A 23,867-nucleotide genomic window follows, 5' to 3' on the forward strand; every position below is an offset into this window, starting at 1 on the left:
ACATCTTGACCCACTCACTGAAATTACTCTCCGTAAGGCATCTCTTCTAGGACTTTGCTCTCAGTCTTCTCAAGGGCCTTCTATACTATGTAAATACATAGTCAGGAAACAATGAAGACATAGTTTCTTAAAAATCTCATATCTCTAATTTTCTTTTGTTAGTTTTTTTCCATTTAGAAAATTTCATGTATCCTCATTTTTTCCTACCGACTATAGAAATGGGGAGATAATCATCAAATTTGAGAGTTGGAAGTGTTGGAAGGGATCATGAAGTCTTAGTCCTTTTCAAAGTTGAAGATACTGAGGTCCAGGGAGATTAAAATCAAGATCACACAGCTAGTTGGTGGCAAAGCCAGGATTAGGACCTCCAGCTTCTATATTAAAATGCTCATAAGTAACTATGTAATACAGATGAGATAGCTTAGCATGACTTATTTTTGTAATTCATTGATGATTATTATAAAAATGTAACATAGCTTAAAAACTTCTTTGCTCTTAAAAGTAACCTTAAAAACTCACATAATAGAAGGAATATTATCATAAAAATAGACTATTTTCTCTATACTTAACAATTGTTTTGTTATTCCCATGAAGAGTTAAGAAAGACCACTATACAGAATATTGTTAAAAAAATAATGCTGAGGAACCATTGTTTTTCAAGGAGAACATGAAAGTTTAGTAATTTGAGGCGGGGGTGGGGGGAAGCACAGATTATGAAACAACCCAAGAAAATAAAGGCAAAGAGAAGTCTGTAAAGATGGAAGAAGGGTAGGTAGATGCTGCAGAAACATGCAGAAGTGTCCCCTAAAAGCCTGATGTGAAGAAGCGTGTGAGAAAAAATATTCAAAAGGGAACACTCTTTTATTCAGATAGCATTTCTTTCTTTTTAAGATTTGGGTTTTGTATGTTTTTGTTCAACAGAAAGGAGGACTGACCGGATAGGATAAACCCGGTGTGGTGTTTATGTTAAAATGAAGGTAATTAGGACCTCGGTCACCCTACCTGGGCAACCAATTTTCCACCCTCAACTGGAAACTGTTTCTTAATCTTTAAGAAGAATACTCAAGAGTTTTTGATGAAATAATATCTAACACTTTTTGACGTCTCACCATGAGGAGAGGCATTGGAGCCATCTTGTAAGATTTTATAGGGATTCAAAGAGATCATGCTTCCCTGGTGGCTCAGTGGTAAAGAATCTGCCTGTTAAGCAGGAGATATGGGTTTGATCCCTGGGTCAGGAAGATCCCCTGGAGATCTTGACTGGGAAATCCCATGGACAGAGCGATCTGGTGGGCTATAGTATATGGGGTCGCAAAAGAGTGGAACATGACTTAGCAACTAACAACAGCAACAAAGGAGATCATACATGTAAAGCACCCTGGCCAGGGTAAGAAGTCAGTAACTTTGGTTATGTGGCTTATTTATCTATTCAAAACAATACTTGGAGGTATGTATTATCTCTGTATTAGAGGTAGAAGTTAAAAATTTTATTCAGGTTCACAGAGCTAGGGAAGAGCAGAGTTGAGATTCAAACCCAAATCATGTCTGAGTCTGGAGCCAGCACTTTTAACCACTGTATATTACACTCTTAACAATTTTTCTTAAAGCTCCTGCTTGTCTCAAAATAATTCAGACTTACCATACATTTCCTAAAATTTTATATTGTGCTAGACACACTCTCTAAATAAATTGAAGAAATATGGCAAGATAAATTAAAAGGGGTGAAAGAAAAAGACTACTGAAAATAGGTAAAATGGGTGAATTTTGGTGTTGCCTTAAATATTTCCTTTTTAAGGAAGTGCTTAAAGGGCCTTAAACTAGGAATGAAATCTTCTGTGATCAACTGCATGATTTGAACAGCTGAGGGATCTTCTGTTTCAGTGTATTACTTGGGAGTTAATATATGTACACCCTTCTTGACCACTAGGGTGAAATAGAAATAAAATAGTCTTACCTTGTATATCTGTGTGGGAAATTAAAAAAAAAACAAAAAAACAAACTTTGCAATTATCAAAGTGTTTTTTTTTTTTTTAAACCATAGTATGTTTGTTCTTCATATTGGCCTAAGAAGGAGAAGAAAAAGTATTATTTAGACCAAGCATGTCATATTACTCAGTCATGTCTGACTGTTTGTGGCTCTGTCCATTAATTCTCCAGGCGAGAATACTGAAGTGGGTTGCCATTTCCTCCTCCAGGGAATCTTCCCGACCCACTGATTGAAGCCAAGTCTCTTGCGTCTCCTGCACTGGCAGGCTGATTCTTACTACTGTGCCACCTGGGAAGCCAGTCCAAGCGTACGAGATGCTTAAGGCCCCATGATGAAATCATTCCTGTAGGTTTATGCTGCTGGTAAAGGGTAGGCCTGAGATTAGCATCTGGACCTTTCAACCTGGAAGCCGAGGTTCCCTCTAGTAGTTAATGCTGTATCTCACTATGCTATGTTGCTACTTTGAATGCAAAATGTTATTTATCTCTGGACTCTTTTTACACAAAGCACTCACCCTGAGAGAAAGGGTAGCAACCTGTACAAAGAGGCCCTGACCCCCTGGAGAGCTTGCTTGACTAGATTTGGAGATTAAGCCATCACTGGGCAATAGCCTGGCAATCAATTGTCAGTGGGGGGGTGGAAGGGGTGGGGAGAGGGGTGGGTACTGCAGAGCTCCTTGTAGATTTCAACATTAGAAACAAAATTCCTACATAGAAACAAAACAGAAAGATTCTAGAAGATGGGTATAATAGTTTACATAGATTATTTTATATATGTATCTTGGTCTCTGGTTTCATTTGAGGATTTCTTAGTTTTGTTTTGTTTCTTTAGCTAAGAGTGTTGAAACCTTTACAATCAGTCTTATGTTTTATACTAAGTGTACAAAAATAAAGCTCAGAAAAGTAAAATGATCTATTAACAGGAAAAGAATAAAAAATATCCTTTAAAAAAATAGCTCATGTGTAATGAGCATGAATGACTTTTGTGTCAGGTCCATGCTAAATTCTTTGCTAATGATTTCACTGAATCAGTGTAACAGCCTATGTGATACATTGTGTTGGGAGTCCCATTTTATGGATGAAGAAACTGCAGCTCCAAGAGCTTCAGTTCAGTTCAGTTGCTCAGTTGTGTCAGACTCTTTGCGACCCCATGAATCACAGCACTTAAGTTAGAGTAAAAAAAATCTCTGAATCAAAGTTCCATATGTCCTTTTTAGTAGAGAAACTTTTAGAAAGAAATGTAGCTAAGCATTTCAGTTAATTTAGTATTAAACACCAAATGTATTGCCAAAGTATAGCAACCTGCACAATTCTAGGGCCTGACTTACTTGCACTGTTTTTAGCAGGATAAAAATTTTAAGAAGTGGTAACACAGATACATTTTTACATTTATAAGAGCTTTATGCTTTTTCAAAGTTCATGTCAGACTTCTTAAGTAATTAAATAACTTGATCAGAAAAAACTTGTTTCCTTGAATTGCCTAGGTTAGAATTTCCCAAGGTGTGCGTTTTTTTTTTTTGTTTTTTTTTAATATTGTTTTCAAAGTTTTATTTTATTTTTGGCTGCGCTGAGTCTTTGTTACTGCACACGGGCTCTCTCTAGCTGCATCGAGCAGGGGCTGCTCTCTAGTTGTGGTGCACAGGCTTCTCATCGTGGTGGCTTCTCTTATTGCAGAGTATGGGCTCTAGGGTGCATGCGCTCTAGAGTTGTGTGCAGGCCTAGTTGCTCCGCGGTATGTAGGATCTTCCCAGACCAGGGATCACACCCATGTCCTCTTCATTGGCAGGCGGATTCTTATCCATTGAGCCACCAGGGAAGTCCCAAGATGTACTTTTATAAAACGAGGTAACTGATAGTACATGGTAAAGGGTTGCAAGGTGAGATAACTTTGGAAAATACTGTTCTAAGCATCAGTATTTCTGCAAGACTTCTTTGAGCCTGTACATTGTGAGCCTCTATATATTTTAAAGAGGCAGTTATTTCCCTGAACTTACTCATTTTATATGAAACTCTTTATGGAACTCTCATCTCAGAACATAACTTCTCAGATTAGTGGTTTATGAAACATACTTCTGAAAAACACTAAGATAACATCTGGGAAGAATATTGGATGAAGTGGGACTATCTCAAATTATATTGAGGAGTGAGGATTACAAGATAATAGACAATATTATTCCAGTGTTATAAAACAAGAAAGTGAAAGACAAAGCCATGAAAGACTGGAAGGAATAAAAACGCCAAAAAAGTTAACAGGCCTTGTTAATAAATCTTTTAAAGTTAAAATATATGTCCAAATATATGTGCTACCACAGTGTCCTTGAGTTGTTTATGGCTGATGAGTCTAGTGTTTGGCAAGCCTAATTCAGAAGAAATTTTAAGATCTAGGTGTGGTGTATATACCCTGGTCAGTAACTCACTTAAGTCCAGCTGGTCTTTTGTTTATTAGTTTCTGCAATTTTAAAGATGGAAGATATGGTTTACTTTCTCTTGTTACCAGGATTTTGTGAAGACTGGAGACATAATGCAATTAATTTTCTGCTAATGTGTAACATGGAAGGTGCCGATGATGTGTCCCAGAACCTGATTTATTTTTTTGCCCTCCAGGCGCTCGCTCTCCTGTGAGCAAGTAGGTTAAGAAAAGTCTCACAAGAAGGCAGTTCAAAACTTGACCTGGCTTGACTTGCCTGGTAAATGATTAACATGTTGCAAGCACCGCTCAGCCTGTGACTCCTACAGTTGTCTCGGCTCACCAGAGTGAATTTCCTGCCCACGCTGTCTGATAGAAATCAGGGTTGCTCTGTCTGCAGGGACCTCCCCATTCTTTTGGTTTCTCCTCATTGATCCCCTCCTTGAATGGTCACCTGGCTTCTTCCCACCTGTTTTGCTCTTCTTCCTCCACTGTCTCCCAGCAGTTGGTGTTCCCTGGGGCTCCCGTCCCTAGCCCCTTCTCCTTGCTCCATGAGTCATTCTTCACACCTGTCACCTCACTCCTCAGCTTTGAAATCACTCACTTTCCCTTCCTTTCTCTGAATGCACCAGGGTGCTTATCTAAGCAACTGACACAGTGTCACTCAATGTATGGTAAAGAAGAATACATCCAGTGAAAGTAAAATGTTTATTTCACTGATGTTTCAGGTGACTATGTTAATAGACGTAATTTCCTTTCTTGGGTCATGGTGCGCAATGAGAATTCACACAGTCTCTCTCTTGAATGTCCTCGTCCCTGTCCATCTTTCTTTGTCTACCACCCATTGGTAATTTTCACTTAATGTTTCAGCACAAATTTCTACTTCCTGAGCAGTTTTTTCTCTTGTTTCTCTAAGTTTCATCCCTTCACCCCTCGTGTACCGTTTATACTGTGACTGATCTGTGTCACACTCAACTAGTATGTTTTACGGGCTCAAGACTGTAAGGCACCAGACGTTCCTATGTTTCCCTGGCCCCTCCCTCTCATTTTTATCCTTCTGCCCTTTACAAACTTGGACCCACACCCAGGCTACAGACAGTGTCTGTCAGTGAGTGCCAGTCATTGGATTCAATAACATAACAATAATTTATCAAAATCCAGTTTAGAGAAATACTCCCAAAAATTTTTAGTATATGTGGTTTAAATTATTTTTCTAATTTTCTGAGATGGACTTTTATTCTTCTAGAAAATTAATGTATATGACATTCTTAAGTACTAAGTGATTATTTAAGTTCCAGATGATTTCCTATTTATGCCTCCTGCCACTGGGGGCTCAGATAGTAAAGACTCTGCCTACAATGCAGGAGACCCAGGTTCAATCCCTGGATTGGGAAATCTCCCTGGAGAAGAAAATGACAACCCACTCCAGTATTCTTGCCTGGAGAATTCCATGGACATAGGAGTCTGGCAGGCTACAGTCCGTGGGGTCACAAAGAGCTGGACACGACTAAGCAGCTAAACACACAATGGCCACTTCCCCAGCTTCATCTAGTAGTGTCTTCGTTAAAATGCTGCCATGGAGGACTCCTCAGCTACGCACCTAGGATGGTGAGGGAAAGATTGGATTTAGGGGACCTGGGATGGTGGTCTAAATTTTGGCAAAATCCTTGCTCTGCTAGGAATAGGTTTTCTATAAATTTAGGATTTTATGTTACACAATAAGATGTATCATATGTCATTGTCTTTTTTTTTTTTGCTTCTTAACCCCAGTAGAAATGCTGAAACCATTCTGTAGATTTTCTAAAATTCTAATTGATTCTCAGACAGACATGTTTGGTTTTAGTCATGTATATTGGAGACACAGTTAAACTGAAATAATTTTGAGTCTGTCCTGCTGTAGTTTGCTAGGGTTAATAATTTGCCTTTTATTCTTTTAAGGTAGAGGCAGACTGTTTCTGGATGTATTCTGAACTATCTTATTTTCTATAAGACGTTATTCTTAAAGACTATATACAGAATTTCATGCATAAATCAACTCTGTAGAGAAATCAGCCATTCAGATATTGTTTCTGTGACAACCTGTTAAAAATGCTACTGTTTAATTGCAACATTTGCTTTCCAACATATAGCACATCATAAAAGGCTTCTCTTTTTTATTTTCCTAATGTTATGTATTTTCCTAATGTTATGTTGGAAGAATTACTTGACGCCATTGCTTTCTATAGCTTATTATGAAATAAAAAGAAAGTGAAGGAAAATGATTCTTGCAGGTGAAAATGTTTTTAGTCCTTTGGCACAGTACTCTCAATTAAAGCACTGTATAATTTTTAATGTTGAGGGCATGGTGCATTACACATCTTAAAGAAATTAATTTCACATTTCCCAAAGTAAATACACAGTATCTTACTTTATTCTTAGCTCTCAGCTTTGTCTACCTCTCAGTAAACATCCAGAAAAGATTTGCTGAATGCTTGAAAGGAAGAAGAATCTGGACTCCAGTTCCCAAACTGAAATCATGGTTTTTTAAAAATCTTACCATCCCATCAATGAGAATTTAACTTCATTAGATTACTATCCATTCTTGCCTTCCTTCCTTCCTGTCTCAGAGGAAGACCATGCTAAAGTTAATCTATTTACATGATTCTTTGCTGTCAACAAACAAACATACCCACATCTTTCCCATCTTCAACAACGACAAAAGTGATGACCTGAAAAGCCACACACACACACACATCATTTCCTTCTCTCTCCTGACCCAAGCTCACTCTCAGTTCACTCTTCACTTCAGTTAATCTGGTTTCGGAGGCCCCAGTGTGGAATCAGAACCCAGAGATTCTGGACTCAGCATTACCTCTCACCAGCTTTGTAATCACGGGCAGGATGCGCAACCTTTCTAACAGGATGCGCTTCATAGATATTGAGAATTAAGGGAGATGACACATTTAAAATGTACTTTTCCATGGCCTGACACAGAGTAAATGCTCGATTAATGGTAGTTACTATTCTTACTGATTGAACAATATATTAAAAGTTCAGAGATGAGAAAGATTGACCTAGACTTAAGAATGATTTTGAATTGACCTAACTACTTGCTCATTCTTCGGACTAGGAAATTAGAACCCAGAGAAGTGATGTCAAAGTGTCACGAAGGAAGTGATCTCTGAGTCGGATTTTGAAGGATAATAACATAGCTTACATCTATTGAATGTTTACTGTGGGCCAGAGACCATATAAATGCTTGACATGGGTTGTTTCATTTAATCTTCAAAACATTCCTGTGAAGTAGCATTTCAGTAACTAGAAGCAGATGGTCTGAAGCTGGACAGGGAGAACAGAGAGAAAGGAATAAAGAAAAACCTGGAGGCAGAAAAGACTTGGCTGATTTATAAAGATGGTGATGAGACGAACCAGCCAGAGTGAAGAGCTTGTTTGTCTTAAGCGTTAAGGAGAAATAATGTTGGAGAGAGTGAGGCAAAATTATGAGGCCTCAGCAACCATGCCCTCCTCCCCAAAATGGCTCTGTCTAATGAGCAAGATGAATAAATGACTTGGGGAAGGGAGGACACAGGCGGAAGTGGGGTTTTAGCCACCCTGATTTGGGGGCATGCAGGGCACTGCAAGGGCTTCCCAGGTAGCTCAGTGAGTAAAGAACCTGCCTACAATGCAGAAGACGCAGGAGATATGGGTTCAGTTCCTGGGTTGGGAAGATCCACTGGAGGAGGGCACAGCAACCTACTCCAGTATTCTTGCCTGGAGAATCCCATGGACAGAGGAGCCTGGCAGGCTACAGTCCATAGGTTGCAAAGAGTTGGACCTGACTGAAATGACTGAGCATGCATGCATGCAGGGTTCTGCGAATCCCTGAAGGGCAGTCTGTACTGTATCTACACAGCCCCAGGGACCCACAGCCTCCACCAGCCACTGCTGATCCCCACCAGGCACTGGTAGGAGAGTACAGCGCAGATTCCTATGAAGTAGAAGCTTCACCAAGGCTTATTGAAGGAATGAGTGACTGAAGGAAGACTTGGACTGGAGGTTGTTTCTAGGTGGGAAGTGATGAGAGCTGAGCTGATGGTGAAAACAATGGGAATGGAAATAAGGCTTCAAATCCTAAATGCAATTTCAAACAAATACTAAGACTTGGGCTCATATTGGGTATAAACTAATAGAAGGAACTGTATTTCAGGTTTATTGTATACAGCAAAGTACAGCGTCAGAGCTATAGCATTTGACACATTCTTAATTGTTGTTTAAGCAGACGTTCTATATATATATTTTTTTTAATATTCTTTCATTTATTTACTTGGCTGCTCTGGGTCTTAATTACGGTGCACAAGATCTTTAGTTGCAACATGTGGGATCTAGTTCCCCAACCAGGGATCAAACACGGGCCCCCTGCTTTGGGAGCATGGAGTCTTAGCCACTGGACCACCAGGGAAGTCCCAGACGTTCTATATTTGAAACCAGTCGAAATGAATCCGGTTTCAAAGTGATGATAGTATGTGATTATTATTGCCATTAAAACATGTCTCTGTCCTTTCTACTCCTGCCCCTTCTGCCCAAGTTCTTGACCATTTTATCTCACACCTGGGTTGTTGTCACCTTCTGCTGAACCCCGGCCAAGTCAACCTTCTCATCCCCGTTTTCTGTCCATAGAGTTGCCCTCTTCTAAGAAGACCTTTTCTTCTACCATTTCATTCCCATTACCAGTTGAAATAGTAGTCATTCTTCAGAACCAAATAATGTGCTGTTTTCCCCATAATGTCTGATCAACACACCTAGAACCGACTGCTTTCCTTCTGAACTCCCAGAGCACTACATGTCACTCTCAGCCTGGTTTTGCTCATTTTGTTAAGTGGACATCCCTTTATCAGTATTGTATTTATAGCCTCTGCAATGATGGTACTGTGTGTTGCCTAGTTATGTAATAAATATTTGTGGCATCATTCCAAAACTGTATTAAATACTGCAAATTCCTTCCCAACCAAAAGTTTCCCTTTGGGGAAAGTTTCGTATATACAGCTTTATGTTAGTAGTATGTATCTTTTGCAAGATGGAGAATTTCATATCACTCTTGTTGGGGATATTTAGGGGGAAAAAAAGGAAGTTTTAGCTGGGAATAGAAAAAGTGAAAGGCAGGGTAGGATTAGTCATTCTTGCAGGTGACTTTTTGGTTGGATAAAGGATGCTGAGGAAAATTAAACTGGAGCCTTCACTGCCACACCCCCTGCCCCATAGGAGGGAGGGTAGTGAACTGAATGAATGTAAGAGGTTTGGGACTGCAATCTATGGGCGTTTGGGAACCAAGTAAGATCTGCAAGTCAGAAATCCAGGGCATTGAGCTGAATGGGGATCAGTGGCAGAAAGAAAATGTCTCCTGGCAGGCAGATCACCTGCAAAAGGCAAGCTTAATTTGTAAGGATCTCTTTGAACCCTCCATGAAGTGTGAGTCTAGAATTTCTATTGAACAAGGAACTTAGTTGTATAGTGCCCATTATTGTTTGTGTTGTTGTTTAGTTGCTAAGTCGTGCCCAACTCTTTGTGACCCTATATAACCTGTCAGGCTCCCAGACAAGAATACTGGAGTGAGTTGCCATTTCCTTCTCCAGGGGATCTATTGTAGGATATAGAAAATGTTATCTATGGGCTGTTATTGTTTTTAATATCTATTTATTTATTTGGCTCTACTGGGTCATAGTTGTGGCACACGGGATCTTTAGTTGCAGCCTGCAAATTCTTAGTAGCAGCATTCGGGATCTAGTTCCCTGATGAGGGATCAAACCCAGGTCCCCTGCATTGGGAGCATGGAGTCTTAGCCTCTGGACCACCAGGGAGTCCCTATAGACTGTTGTTTTAATGAGGGTCATATATGTTTATGTATTATATATATATATATTCATTTTCTTGGTGCTTCAGTCATGATTTAAAACTATTTTAGTTCTAGGTTCCTGAATCAACTGAATTCTGTTAGGATTTTCAGAAATACAATATGTAGCCTGGCGAGACCTACCATACAAATATTCAGCCAGTATTTTCAGAATTGTTAAACGTGGCTAAGCAGCTGTCATGGGCCATGGTGTGGTGAGGATCCCTGAGTATGACACACCCTCTCAGGGCCCTGGGCCTTCCCATGAACTGCTCACCTGGCCCAAGATACCTTTCTTCTCTTCTTTTTTGCAACCTTGACCCATACGTAACCTACATAGTTTTTACCCTGATATCACCTCCTCCAAAAATCCTTCCCGAATGTTTTCATTAGAGCCGCTCCCCACGGATTGGGTGCCACTGCTGCCTGGTCCCAAACAGCCTGAGCGTTCATCCTCACACTTACTTCACGTGTGGCAGCTTCCATCTATGGGTCCTACTCCAACCACGTAAGCTCGTCTGGGAATCCTGTGGGTGCTGAGTAATTGTCGTTTGTTGCTGTTTAGTCCCTAAGTTTTGTCCAGTTTTTTTGAGACCCCAGTGGACTGTAGCCTGCCAGGCTCCTCTGTCATGGGCTTTCTGAGGCAAGAATACTGGAATGGGTTGACATTACCTTCTTCAGGGGATCTTCCCCACCCAGGGATCCAACCCAAGTCTCCTGCATTGACACTCGGGTTCTTTACCCATGAGCCATCAGGGAAGCCCCACTGAATAATTAGCAGGTGCCTGAGGTCTCAAAAAAAGTTTGCTGGTTGAGTCAGTAAATGCATCCTCTTAGTACAGAACTTGTAGGTGAATGTCTGCTACACAGGAGCTGTCAGTATTTGAGTTTGATGATAATTTTGGAGAACTGCAATCCTGTTTCCTCCTTGTCTTCTCCCCACCCCAAACGGGTGGTAGCTAAACCAGCCTGAAAGATAGCACCTTGCTTCTGTGCCTTAAGCTAATAACAGTTCCCATCCAACCCAGTAGTTAAGAAGTGATTATTTTTATTATGTGTCCCCTGGGGAGAAAAGCGGAGGTACAGAGCATTTTTGGATCTCGGTGAATATTTGAAATTTTGCTGCCAAACCTATTAAACCCACCGCAACAGTCTTTCGGGTTTTTAAAATATTCTGCTGGAGAGGGCTCTCTGGATACTCATTTTCGTGTGTAATATAAACCACATGGTAGCCGTCACATCCATCTAAATACTCTCCTAATAGTTTTTCTTTCTAAATTTTTTTTTTTTGGGGGGGGGGGGGTTGGCAGGAGTGCTATAAGTAATCTTCAAATAATTGTAAAACGTTTTTCAGAGGGCAAATAAGTGTCAACCCATGGTTCAATAAAGTAATGGTAAAAATAAGTGTCAATCCATGGTTATGTTGAAGCAACATTTTCTTCCAGTGCAGAAAAATCATCGGCTCTCAAAATGTGAACTAGGTCTTGCTTTTAAATTTTTTCCCTAAGGGTTACGGCGCCCGATAATTATTATTCCCTTGGCTTCAATGACAATAAACTTGACTGTGGGTCGATAAAAATGCAGGATGAAAAAATAAAACCACCAAAACCCTAGTTGGAGCAAACGTAGGACGCCTCCTGTTTACACCGAGCGCAATGATGGGAACTGACCCAGGATCCAAGCGGAGATGATCAAATACCGTCCAGCGTTTCCTTACCCGTAAAGATAATGGCCGGTTAAAAAGTTCACTCAAACTGGCATCCCGGCCCGAATGGCGTCTGTAGTTTCGTTATAAAACTTGAGACGCCGCGCCGGCCGGGGCTGGGGGCGCCCGCTCCCTCACCCAGGGCCGGGCCGCCGGCGCTGACAGGTGCCCGGGGCCGCCGCCGCGCCGAGAGCCGGCGCGCGGGGGGGCTGTAGCTTCGCTGCACCCTCGCCTGTCAGCCAACGGCGCCGGCGGGAGCGAGCGCGGGACGGCGGGCGCGCGGGGCGGGAGGCCGGCCGTGGTCCCCGGCGTCCGAGTGCCCCGCGCGCCGCCCCGACCCGGCCGGTCCGCCCGCGACTGCGGGGGCGGGGGCCGAGCTGCCGGGCGCGGGGGGTTGGCGGGACGCGCGCTCCGTGCCGGCGCCCGGCCTCGAGCCCGCGCCCCCCCCCCCCCCCCCGCGTGCCCGCGCCGCTGCGCGATGCAGTGTGGGGAATGGCTGGGGTTGGCTGAAGAGCGCACAGTGGAGTTTTAATGTCCGCCATGTTGGCCATGGCGTATTGAGGAGAGCGAGCGAGAGAGGAGCGGAGCGTCTCGGCCTCCCACCTCCAGGCGGCTCTGAGTGCCCGGACGGCGGGCTCCGCGCTCCGCCCCTCCAGTCCCCGGCAGCGGTGGGCGAGTGGGGACCGAACCCCCGGTTCTCCATGATCCCGCTGGCCGGGGCCGTTTCCCCAGAGCGGAGAGGTATCTGCTGCGCCTGAGATGAGTAAACTGTCGTTTCGGGCGCGGGCGCTAGACGCCTCGAAGCCGCTGCCGGTTTTCCGCTGTGAGGATCTGCCCGACCTGCACGAATACGCCTCGATAAACCGGGCCGTGCCGCAGATGCCCACCGGAATGGAGAAGGAAGAGGAGTCGGTACGTGTTAACTCCCCTGTCCGACCCGTCGCCGGGCCCCGCTCCCTCCGCTGCCTGCGGCGGCGGCGGAGCGCAGACCCACACAAAATGGCCGCCATCTTCTCTCCGCCGCCGACTCCCGTCGCCGGCCGGGCCTTTACCCCGGGGCCCCCGGCCTTGCCCCCCGGCCGCCGCGGCCCGGAGAGGCCTCCTCTCGGGCCACCCGCCGACCCTGGCCCCTCGGACCCGGGGCCCGCGGAGTTCGGGCGCCCGAAAGGCACAAAGGGGTCACGTGACGAGGCTGCCGGCAGCCATTTTGTGGTCGGAGCGCTTGGGCTGGGCCTTGTGCATCCGGAGAGGGAGCGGGCGGGCGGCGGGGGGTGCGGCGGCCGGGCCGCGGAGGCCCTGCCTGCAGGCCTCTCGGCGGGCCGCTGGGTGGCGCTCTGGGGCCGGCTCGGCCTTCGCGCGCCGCCGGCGCCGGGAGCGCAGGTTCCGGGCGCTCGGGTGGCCGTGCTCTCTCGGCGGCCCGCAGGCTGGCGGGGCTGCGCGGCCCACGTGGACCCGCCGAGAGGCCGGGCGGGGGAGGCGGGCGTCCTGCAGCGGAAGGTCGGGGTCGGCGAGCAGCCCAGAGCCGACTTTCGTCCTACGTCCTCTTTCTGGGACTTTTGCATCCATTCCTCCGAGTCCTACTTAATCGGAGGGTTGTCAACTCCAACTCCTCCTGACTTTTTCTTTGATCCTTGAGAATATGTTGCAGATTTTGAAGGGAACTCCGTGGCTCTTCTAAAGCCTGTGTAACTCTCTCATTTCTTTTCCTAATAAAAATCTAAGTTCGCCTGATTGCTGGTTTCTCAACCTACGGGAGACAAGACCCAGTATAAGTAGATGTTAACAGATCTCCGTTTAGAAAAAGGGTTCTTTCTTATCCATCACCGAACTCAAGTGGAGTGAAATCTTAACCGGGAGATGTTTTCCATGGGCGGGCTTCAGTGTTTGAATGTTGACAGCTCACAGACACTGTGTCGTAGCTGTGGCTGTCGCTGGTCGTGGAAGTTGGGCTCAGACACAAGACTTCCTCTCACTTCCCCCAGAACCTTGTCAGTATCGCCCGGTGCCTTCTAAGGAATTGCATACCTTGGTTTTCAGGTACAGCCACTTAAACAGGGGGCAGTGTGTTGACAGTTGAAGAAGTCGAGGAGTCGCTGGATTGGTACTACAATTTTGTGGTGGAGAACTATACTGTAATACCTCTACTTGGGACTGTACGGAATTTTTTTAATGTAGAAATTTTGCTCTGTACTGTTGATTTTGACAATAAAGCTGTTGAAACTGTTTGGGTTGTTCAACCTTTTAAAGTCAAAGAGTTGTCACAGTTGACTCTTCCTTCGGATTGTAGTGTCCTTAGTGTGTGTAGTAGTTGAGATTGTCTAGTCCTGACTCCGAGCACGTTACCTATGAGACAGAATCTCCTAATTTCTTTTGCTTGTTCCCAACTTTTAGAGTAGAATGGTGCCGTTTGTTTATTTTTAAATAAGTGATTTGTTTTTAAAAATTAAAGTACTTGTGACTGCAGAATCTTGTCTTTTGGTTTTATTTTTGTTTCTTAAGTTTTACAAATAATGCTTTCAAGTTGGGGGTGTCGTGTTAACACTGACCTGGAAATTAAGTTGTGGCCATTGTTTTACTGCCAAGGAACTGGAGAGCTTTGATAAAAACAGATAGCACTACACAGAACACTTAGAAACATACTGAAGTCTGGCTTCTTTGCACACTTTGGACTGTCTCAAGAGGCACAGCCTGAAATCAGAGCTGAACCCAGCTGAAGTACCAAAGCTTACGAAATCTTTACAAATAATTTTCATTCACTGGAAGAATTTTGACGTTTATTATTTTCTAACATGTAAAGTCCCTAGTTTTTAGGGTTCCCCCCCCACCCAGACTGCCTTCTCCTATCATCCGTTTAGAATTTGTTTCACTTCACATCCAACCAAAACCATGACCAGTGAAACAGAGACCTCAGGAATAAATGCTGCATAGAAGAATGTAAACAGGCCCAGGTGGAACAGCTGCTCTCCAGTCCTGTGGTTCATGCTGGCCAGAGGAGGCTGTATAGCTCCAATCACAGTATTAACAGTAGAATGTTGATATTGAAAACGTATACTAAGCACAAATAAAGGTAACCTTAGAAAAACTGTCCTTTTGATAATTCGCCGAAGAAGGATATGCTTCTTATAAAGACAAAAGATTAAAACTTCTGCCTCTGACATGTTAGTTAGGGTCAGGAGTTGATCATGAAAGATGGGACAGAATTAGATGAGAACAGTTTTGTGTATATGTCACCTTATTAAAATTGTTGTGTGAACCATTCCTGGTAATTGTTACCATATTTTGTTTCTGTGGTAAATGTGGCAGAAATGCTAGGTCTAAACACAGAAAATAACATTAATGTATTTTCATTTAATTTTTACATTATGAGCTGAATGCACTGCCTCAATTAGGCATATCTCTTAGTTTTTAAAAAACAACTTTTAAGTAGAAGGTCCCCTCCAAACATGAATTTTACTCAACTTTAGAACTTAGTTGTTTAGTCCTTTTTTTGATGAAGATTGAGAAATAATTACAGATTGTAATGAATTAAAGAACTTGACTGAATCATAGATGCTAGAGATTTATTGTCTGAATTGGTATAATGTTATACCTTGTAACTTGCTACATCATAAAGTAACAGTTGATAAGGGCTTTGGTTTAATGAATAAAAAGTAATTTTCAAATCATAGGAAATCAATAGACTGTCAGCTGTAAATATGAAATAAGTCTCTTTGGGGTTAAAAGGGACAAAAATTTAAATAGCAGGGCCAGAGGTTGTACCATGATAATTTTTGAGCATTTTAAGATTATCATCTTCTAAGTAAGAAATGTTGTGTACTACTTAGTGCCATGGCTTTACCTTTAAATGAAAGGATAGTTTTTCCAAGGTATCAGTACTATCAAATGTTTTTATTAAAAGTTGACTTATTTTGGTTCACATTGGAGCTTTCCATTGTTAAAATTCTCCTTTATGGATAGTTCTCATTTCAGAAAGGACATTCTGAAAAAGGAGGTTTTAAAGTGATGCTCAGCACAGTGGAACTGCTTGGTTCCCCTAGTAGTTTGGGGTTTTTTTTTTTTTTTTTTTTTCCATTGGGATGCCAGACTGTGACTCTTACTGTAAGGGTGGAGGCTTAAACTCTTCTGTCACCAAGACTGGTTCTGGTAAGATGTGTGATGTAATTAAGATGTTTACAGTGATCTCGCCTTGTTATTGTCCTACACAGTCACCTTTGGGACTGTTAGAAGTAGGACCCAGCCATCACAGGCCAACACTTAGTTTTAGTAGGGTTCTCACCAGACAAAATAGTCTCAGACACCTATCTTTTCTTTCTTCAAACTGTTCTTACTGGCCCAGTATACAAAGTTAAGAAAATCAGGTTTATGAAGTAGACAGGTAGGTATTTTTTGTTTTTAATTAGGGGTTCAATTGGGCATAGGTACATATCTTTCTTAAGAGGAAAAGTAGTCAAGCACTCCATTTTCAAAACTTTATTAAAATATAGTTTTTCTGTTTTATAAAAACAAATTTAAATCCCTGTGATAAGTTTAAAAGTTCGATTTCTCGTTTTTTAAAAGAAACTAAGAATCCTATTTTTCTTTAAAATTTTGAAAACCAAAATTTCCTAGTCCTGAATCTAGATTCCTTTATTCTGTGCACTGCATTGTAATTGAAAAGAAATATGTGAAATCTCAATTGCACTAGAAGCAAAGCTTAATTTTTACAGCTAGTTTGAATTAGAAAGGAGTGGAGAGTATTTGGGGTTTTTCCATTAAGTAGCAAATAATCAGTTAAAATCAAAGATAACTGAGAAGCAGTAATAAAGTCTAGTTTCAGCTTTCTGTCCTGCCCAAGATATTTTTGATTCAGCAACGTAGGAGGACTGAGGACTCTTACCTACTAAAGGAGCCTCTTGAAAACTGTCAGGCCTGGTGCCTAAAGTGTTAATATTAGCTCTTGTTTCAGTGTGTGGTTTGATATTTAAGATTTGGGATTAGTGTCATTTGTAATCAGACTTCATTTTCTCACAAAACAAGACTGAAAACTAATGGGCTTATGCATCTAATGGTGTTTGGTGGGTGCTTGTGACCTGTAATGAAGTTTATACAGAACTATTACCTTTTCTGTTAATCAACAACACTTAATTAAAAGTACCAGCTAAATAAAGGAGAGCTTAAATCTTGTAAATAAGGAATAATAATCAGGTTCATAAATTTGTGGCCAAAATTAAATATTAAACTAGCCATTCCTAATATTTTATCTAAAACAGATTAGGTTTTTACTAAATCATAGTCTGTAGTAATAGTAATGGTAAAGTATCAGAGGATGTATATGTATGTAATGGCAAGAGTTCTATTTGATATGTATGAAGGTGTGGATTCTTGACTTTGTGATTCAATTTTTCTGAAAAGGGTATTCGTTATCAGCAGTTGGTTAAAACATAATTTTAAAGCAGAGGATAATGTTTTATATCATGGAATGATAGTGTGGTTTGTGATTGTTTCTTAAAAGAAGACAACCCACAAGGAAATGAGAATTTTATATTGTAACTTGGGAATGAAATGAATTCTGAGTCTCTAAGTGCAGAAGCAGTATTGAAAGGATGAAATATGCAGGCTGAACTAGATTGTGTCTTTTAAAGTAAGCTTTTAAACCGTTAAGGTGTGACTTATATATTACAGTAACTGGATAAATCAATTTGGGGGGACATCATCAGGAAAACAAGTGATTTAGATGCTTTAGATAACTTGTTTGAACTACTTGCAGTGAATTACTTGGAGTTACCTTGATCAAGTTTTTTAAACACTGTGACTGTAGGTAATGATTTTGAGAAATTGCAGCATTTTAAACAGAGCAGATACCTGACTTTGTACCTTTAAATATATGAATTGTATTTCATCCACCAGCCTCACTGTAGGTAGATGAAAACCAAAAACAAATTCATAGTTAATACATCTACTGTGACCCATAATCTCAGTTTTCTCTTTAATTAATAGAGATATAATCAGTTCTTTAAAATATAAAACCTTTCATTTATGTGTTGTTATAGTGGTTGTCTTTAAACAGTTGATTCAACTTTGAATATGCATGGTGAGAGTTTGGGAGTTTTGCAACAGATTATTAAAGTATTAAAGCAAATCATTTTGGTTGAATTTCCTTCAGTATATAGCAAGTACTGGCTGAAGAAATACAACGCAGCCTTATGAATAAGTCCAGGGGAAAGATAAGCTGAGGTTGAAAATGTTCTGTGTATGATTTAATATAGGTTCCGATCTTTTTCTGTACTGGGATGAATTGTTTTGATTATCATAGAATCACAAATACCAGTTTTATATCCTCTGAGAAAGATGCACTTTGACATTTGTGGCCTTTGACAAGTTGCTTAACCTTACAGGATGAATTTCATTCTCTTCATGTGCCAGCCTCTCCTGACCTACCTCATGAGGGAGGCGGCGCTCAGGAGTGTCAGATAGTGTGTGTGAGGATGCTATAAACACACACTGCATTGTTACCAAATATTGATTGAATACTCAGTGTGGCCTTGCTTTCTGTTGCTGTTCAGAGCTACTTACATTTGTATAGTCCTTTGTTTTTGGAATTGTCTAGTGTAGATGTGTTGCCTACCCCTAGAGAATTGTATGATGTAGTTATAGAAAGCTGTGTCTTTAAGTTTAGGTAATTATTAATTGGAGAAAGCATCAGACTGGGAGTTATTAGAGCTAAGGCCTCATCCAGCTTCCTGCTGTGTGCACGTGTGTGTATATGTACACTTGTGTTTGTGTGCTCTTGTGCACCTGGGTTTTCTTAACTGCAAGATGGAAGTAGGGATCTGCAAGATGAAGTAGGGTTTCCTGTGATAATGGGTATATTATGTTATCCCTGCACTAGATCCATTCCCATATGCATTTTATGTGTTTATAAAATAATCATTAATTTTTTAAATTAGTTGATGGCTTCATTTGCACAAATAAACAGTTTACACAGAAGTAAAAGTAGTCTGGGTACATGGGTAATTAGTTCCAGTTTAGTCTAGAAAGCTTGTGTTCTAAAGTACTTAAAGAATATAAGTGGATGCAGAACACTTTTACTGTTAGGAGAATTTGAAATTAGAGGCAGAATTTTGTACTGAGGGTTGCAAATTCATGTTTTTACTGTAAAAGTAATTACTGTAGAGTAATGCAGTCTGAAAGGGAAAGAAAATATAAATATGACTGTTTAGAAGTCTAAATTAAGAATCTGATCATTGTTCTAATGGCTGAGTGAAGATTTTTGAAGTATATTTATATTGTACAAAGACTAAGAAAATATAGATAAATCATTCATTTTCATTTACTTTCAGAGTGCAAATATTTATTGTGCACTTACAGTGAGCCCAGGACTGTTATAGGTCTTGTGGATCCGACAGTGAACGAATAGTTCTCTTTCTCATGGATCTTGTGTTCTAGCCTGCAGGCTCTGTGAGGGTGGGACTTTGTGTCTGCTTTATTCATGGATGTATTTTCAGCACCTGAAATCATGCCTGGCACATAGTAAGTGTGCAGTCTTTGTTTAGTTGAATGACTGAATTCTAATGGGAAGACAGACAAAAAGCAAATGAATAAAAAGTGGCAGTGGATCAAGACAGTACAGAGTTTCAGGTAGAAGGAGGAGAATTCTGTGCATGAGAGGGTCAAAGAATGGGCCCTGAAACTTGATGAGGGAGGAGCCAGCCCTCTGAGGATCTGAAGGACAACATTCCAGGCAGACCTGAGGCGGGCGCACATGGCCAGTGCAGCGGGGGCGTTGTGGAGAGGGTCGGGGAGTGTGAGCGAAGGGCCCAGAGGCAGGCGGGCCCATTTCTGCTGAGTTATTACAGGCGACTACACGGAGTTTGGATTGTTTTGAAATGAAGTAATAAATCTCTAGAGTTGCAGACAAGGGAGGACATGATCTGAATTCTGTTTTTCAAGGTTATTGTCACTGTGTGTGCAGAATGATCCGTACTGGGCAAGAGTGGCTCTGACCTAGGTGATGGTAGGGAAGAAGAGACGTGGATGGACTAGACGCACATTTTGAAGGTAGAACCAACAGAACTTGGCTGACAGATCAGAATATACTAGATGGAGAAAGAGAATCAAGGATTCAGTTCAGTCGCTCAGTCGTGTCAACTCTGCGACCCCATGGACTGCAGCACGCCAGGCCTCTCTGTCCATCGCCAACTCCCGGAGTTTACTCAGACTCATGCCCATTGAGTAGGTGATGCCATCCAACCATCTCATCCTCTGTCGTAATCCCTGACTTTTACCTTGAGCAGCTGGGTGGATGGGTGATTAGGTGGCTTACTGACGAGGGAAAAATGCAAGAGGGAGGGTACGTGAAGGATGGAGTTACTCAGTTTGCAGTGCCTCTTATTTGTATTTAGTTGGCCTGTGCAAGAATGTGACGCCTTAGAGCAGTCTGCATTGCAGGTACAATTCTGACATCATGGGCTGTACTGTCAATCTGAAAGCCTTTGGGATGTGGGTGTTTCTTAAAACTGCGTTGAGGCTCAGATAGAGGAGACGCTCTTAGAGAATTAGGAAGCAAGTGAGTCTAAAAGGCAGGACATTTGTCAACTATGGCCACTGAGATGATGAGTGAGGGGAAAGTGACCGTTTAATACATGCCATTGGCCTATCTTGATAGTGTGGTGGGAAGGAAATCATGATTGAGACAGAAGAAATACTATAAGATAAAGGGTCAGTGCAAGTTTGGATGACTCCTTGGAATAGTTCTGCTATGAAAGGAGCTGAAAAAATGGCTGGGGAGGGGATGGGGAAATCCACAAATGATTTTTTTTTAAATGAGTTCCAAAGTTCCAGTGGACACAAAGTAGGGAAGCAAAGCTGAGTCCTCCATTGCACCGGCCACTCCCTCAAGAGTTCCCAGGCCACAGGAGAACGTCTCCAGAGAGGTCCCGGGGCTCTCCAGCTGAAAAGTGATCTGAGCCTGTCTGTGGGGAAGCACCTGGAAAGGAGGAGGGATGTTCCTGGGAGCTCACATGGGGCTGGGAGTTGTGTCCTCACCGACCAGAGTGGAAAGATCTAATGCAGAGGGTGTCTGATGTGAGTTTTCAAAGGGTTATTTACTTAGTAGTAGGGCCAAGTGAGCTCTAGACTAAACTGTTCTGGGCTCACCCTAATAAAGACTAAACATTATCCTCAAAAAGAGCCAACTAATTTCAGATAAGTGTGTCGTAGAAGAAAGCCTTACAGTGCTTAAAGGAATACTAAAAGATCCTAGAGCATAAAACTTAATGTTTGGTGTCCATTAAAAAAAAAAATCACCAGATATGCAAAGAAGCTGGAAAAGCTAACTAATAACTAAGGAAGAGTTAGTCAACCAAAAGAGATGTAGAAATAACCCAGGTAATAGAATTAGTAAACAAAAATGTTAAAATAGCTATTATAAATAAGTTATTAGAACTAATGTAATAGTTGGACTGATGTCTTTAAAAAGAATAAAATAATCCTATTTCCTCTTCTACTCAAGGGCTTTGTTCATAAAAACTGTTTACTATCTTTCCCTGGATTAATTTCTTGGCGGGATTGGTCTGATTAGAGGAGAAGTACTTTTTCCTTTTTAGAAGTAAGAAAGGATATGGTACACTGGTTTGAGCATTGGCAGTGCGAGGATGGGGGTGTTTTCCCTACAGTTCTCTTTTCTTTGTGATGTATGAGGTGAGGTCATCGCCTCAGAGTGAGGGAGGCTGAGAGACAAAGGTGAGTGTGAGGTGCTCACTGACTAGAGAAATGTAACAGGATTGATGAATCAGCTGGGGGCTCAGTATTTGTGACCATTTAAAGTGAGACCGGGCTTCCCTGGTAGCTCAGTTGGTAAAGAATCTGCAGTGCAGGAGACCTGGGTTTGATCCCTGGGTTGGGAAGATCCCCTGGAGAAGGAAATGGCAACCCACCCCAGTATCCTTGCCTGGAAAATCTCATGGACAGAGGAGCCTGGTGGGCTGCAGTCCATGGGGTCGCAAAGAGTCGGACATGACTGAGCGACTAACACTTACTTACTTAAAGTGAGACCAGTCCACTCACTTGGGCACATGAATTCAAATATTCAACTCGAGTTCAAGACTAAAGTGGGTGTATAATAAGGTTCTTCTACAGTTGAGGATTGCCCAGCAAGTACAAAGGAGGGGAAAAGAAGGATGAGGAGATTACCCATGTGTGTGAGATAGACAATCACGATAGACCTGGGGTCTGAACTGGGTAATGAGGGAAGAAGACCTCAGGGAGCTGGTGTAGGATGCCCTGAAACAGCATTGTTGCAAGGAGGCGTTCTGGAATGAGTGAGACTTAAGTCAGGAGGGTGGCAGTCAGAGTGAGATGCTTGAACTTAGATTTCAGAGGTGTGCAGTTACTGGTTAAGGCAGGTCTAGAGGTAACAACCACAGGAGCGGGGACTGAGAGGGCATAGAGGAAAAGTAAGTCAGTGAGGGTGAGAGGGTCGTGGTATGAGGTGTATCATCCATCACTAAGGATGATGCCCGAGGTGGGGGTGGTTGAGAAGACGACTGTGAGCTCTGTGACAGCAACAGGGTGGATGTGGCCACTCCGGGAAGGAGTGATGGTGTGAACATCTGAGGGAAACTCAGATTTCTGGAAGGACAGCAGAGAGGCAATGGGAGGCAAGGAGGACCTTTACCCATCTATGCGTTTGTGGGACATGGGAAGATAAGCAGCTTCTGCTTGAAAGGGCTCCAGCCTCAAAATAGGGCGAGAAGAGGAGGGAAAGTTGAAAGAAGTTGAGACTGTAAAGCGTTTACCTACCGATAAATCTTAATTCTAGAGAACAGAGGAGAAGAGTTTGGGAGTGTGGGGAAGATTGGGTTAGATTAGGGGACATTAGCTGAAAATGGTGAAAATAGAGTGATGCTATTAAGTCTTGAACTCGGTTGGTAATGGATGTGAACAATGATGGGATTTATCCAGCCAACATCAGGTGCACCAAATACCTTCCTGCAGGGACTTCGCTGGTGGTCCAGTGGCTAAGACTGCACTCCCAAAGCGGGGTGTCCAGGTTCCAGCCCTAGTCAGGGAACTATGAATAGATCCTTCGTGCCACAACTAACAGTCTCATGTGCTGCAACTAAGACCCAGTACAATCAAATAAATATTGTTTTAAAAATATCCTTCTGCAGCTAGAGATGGGGTTAGAGCCCAAAGGAGGGGGTTGTCCCTCTAGGTAGACACCAGTGGCTCGATGAACTTCAAGGCCTGTCACTCTTGCATGGCTGTGTAAAAATATCTGTGAAAAACAGTCCTTTTGTGCAGCACATTTGTTTCAGGACCCAGGAGATGGGCCTTAACTGTTGTTACTGAACGTCTGAGAGCTCTCCCTCCTCTGCAGTGCTTCTCAACACTGCCATTTGCTCACCCTCAGAACATTCTGGAAAGTCATGGGGATGCTTGTGGTTCTTTTTTTAAGATGTTTAGATATTTTATTTTTTATCAGTTTTTTATTGAAGCATCCCTGATTTACAGTGTTGTGTTCATTTCTGCTGTACAGTCAAGTGAATCAGTTTTGTATACATATACACACACATTCTTTTTTTAATATATTCTTGTCCATCATGGTTTGTCATAGGATACTGCATGTAGTTGTCTGTGCTCCACAGATTTTCAGTTCTTGAGACTGCTCCTTTATGTACATCCATGCATTTGAATCTAAGAAAATCTGTTAAAAGATTAGGATGCCTTTTAATCCTGAGGGGTTTGTAATTGCTCTTTAACTGGCCTCCCTACTGTAGTTTTCAGATTTACACCGCCCGAAAGTTGTCCAGGTGGTGTTTTTAAATGTGAGTCTGGTTGTCATTTCACTGTCTAAAATTCTTAAATTGCTCCTTTTTCTGATAGAATAAGATGCAGAAACCTTTTAGTGGGGTTCCCTGGGC

The 23,867-nt window shown here is 42.2% G+C and overlaps 1 protein-coding gene across 4 annotated transcripts in view; it reads left to right on the top strand.

The window, feature by feature from the left end:
• Positions 1 to 23,867, top strand: part of EPC1 (enhancer of polycomb homolog 1) — a 95,152-nt gene that overhangs the window by 15,981 nt on the left and 55,304 nt on the right. For 2 of the 4 annotated variants that reach the window (XM_061126322.1, XM_061126323.1), the window contains exon 1: positions 12,435 to 12,876. The exons of 1 other annotated variant lie outside the window; for it this stretch is intronic. In XM_061126322.1, the coding sequence (XP_060982305.1) occupies positions 12,724 to 12,876 (153 nt within the window). In that variant the 5' untranslated portion in view covers positions 12,435 to 12,723. Of the gene's footprint in view, positions 1 to 12,433; positions 12,877 to 23,867 lie in introns of those variants that run through there. One more of the 4 variants, XM_061126324.1, reaches the window with a different exon arrangement.

The sequence above is a fragment of the Dama dama genome, chromosome 23 (genome assembly GCF_033118175.1).
Source record: "Dama dama isolate Ldn47 chromosome 23, ASM3311817v1, whole genome shotgun sequence".
In the NCBI taxonomy this organism is placed as follows: Eukaryota; Metazoa; Chordata; class Mammalia; order Artiodactyla; family Cervidae; genus Dama; species Dama dama.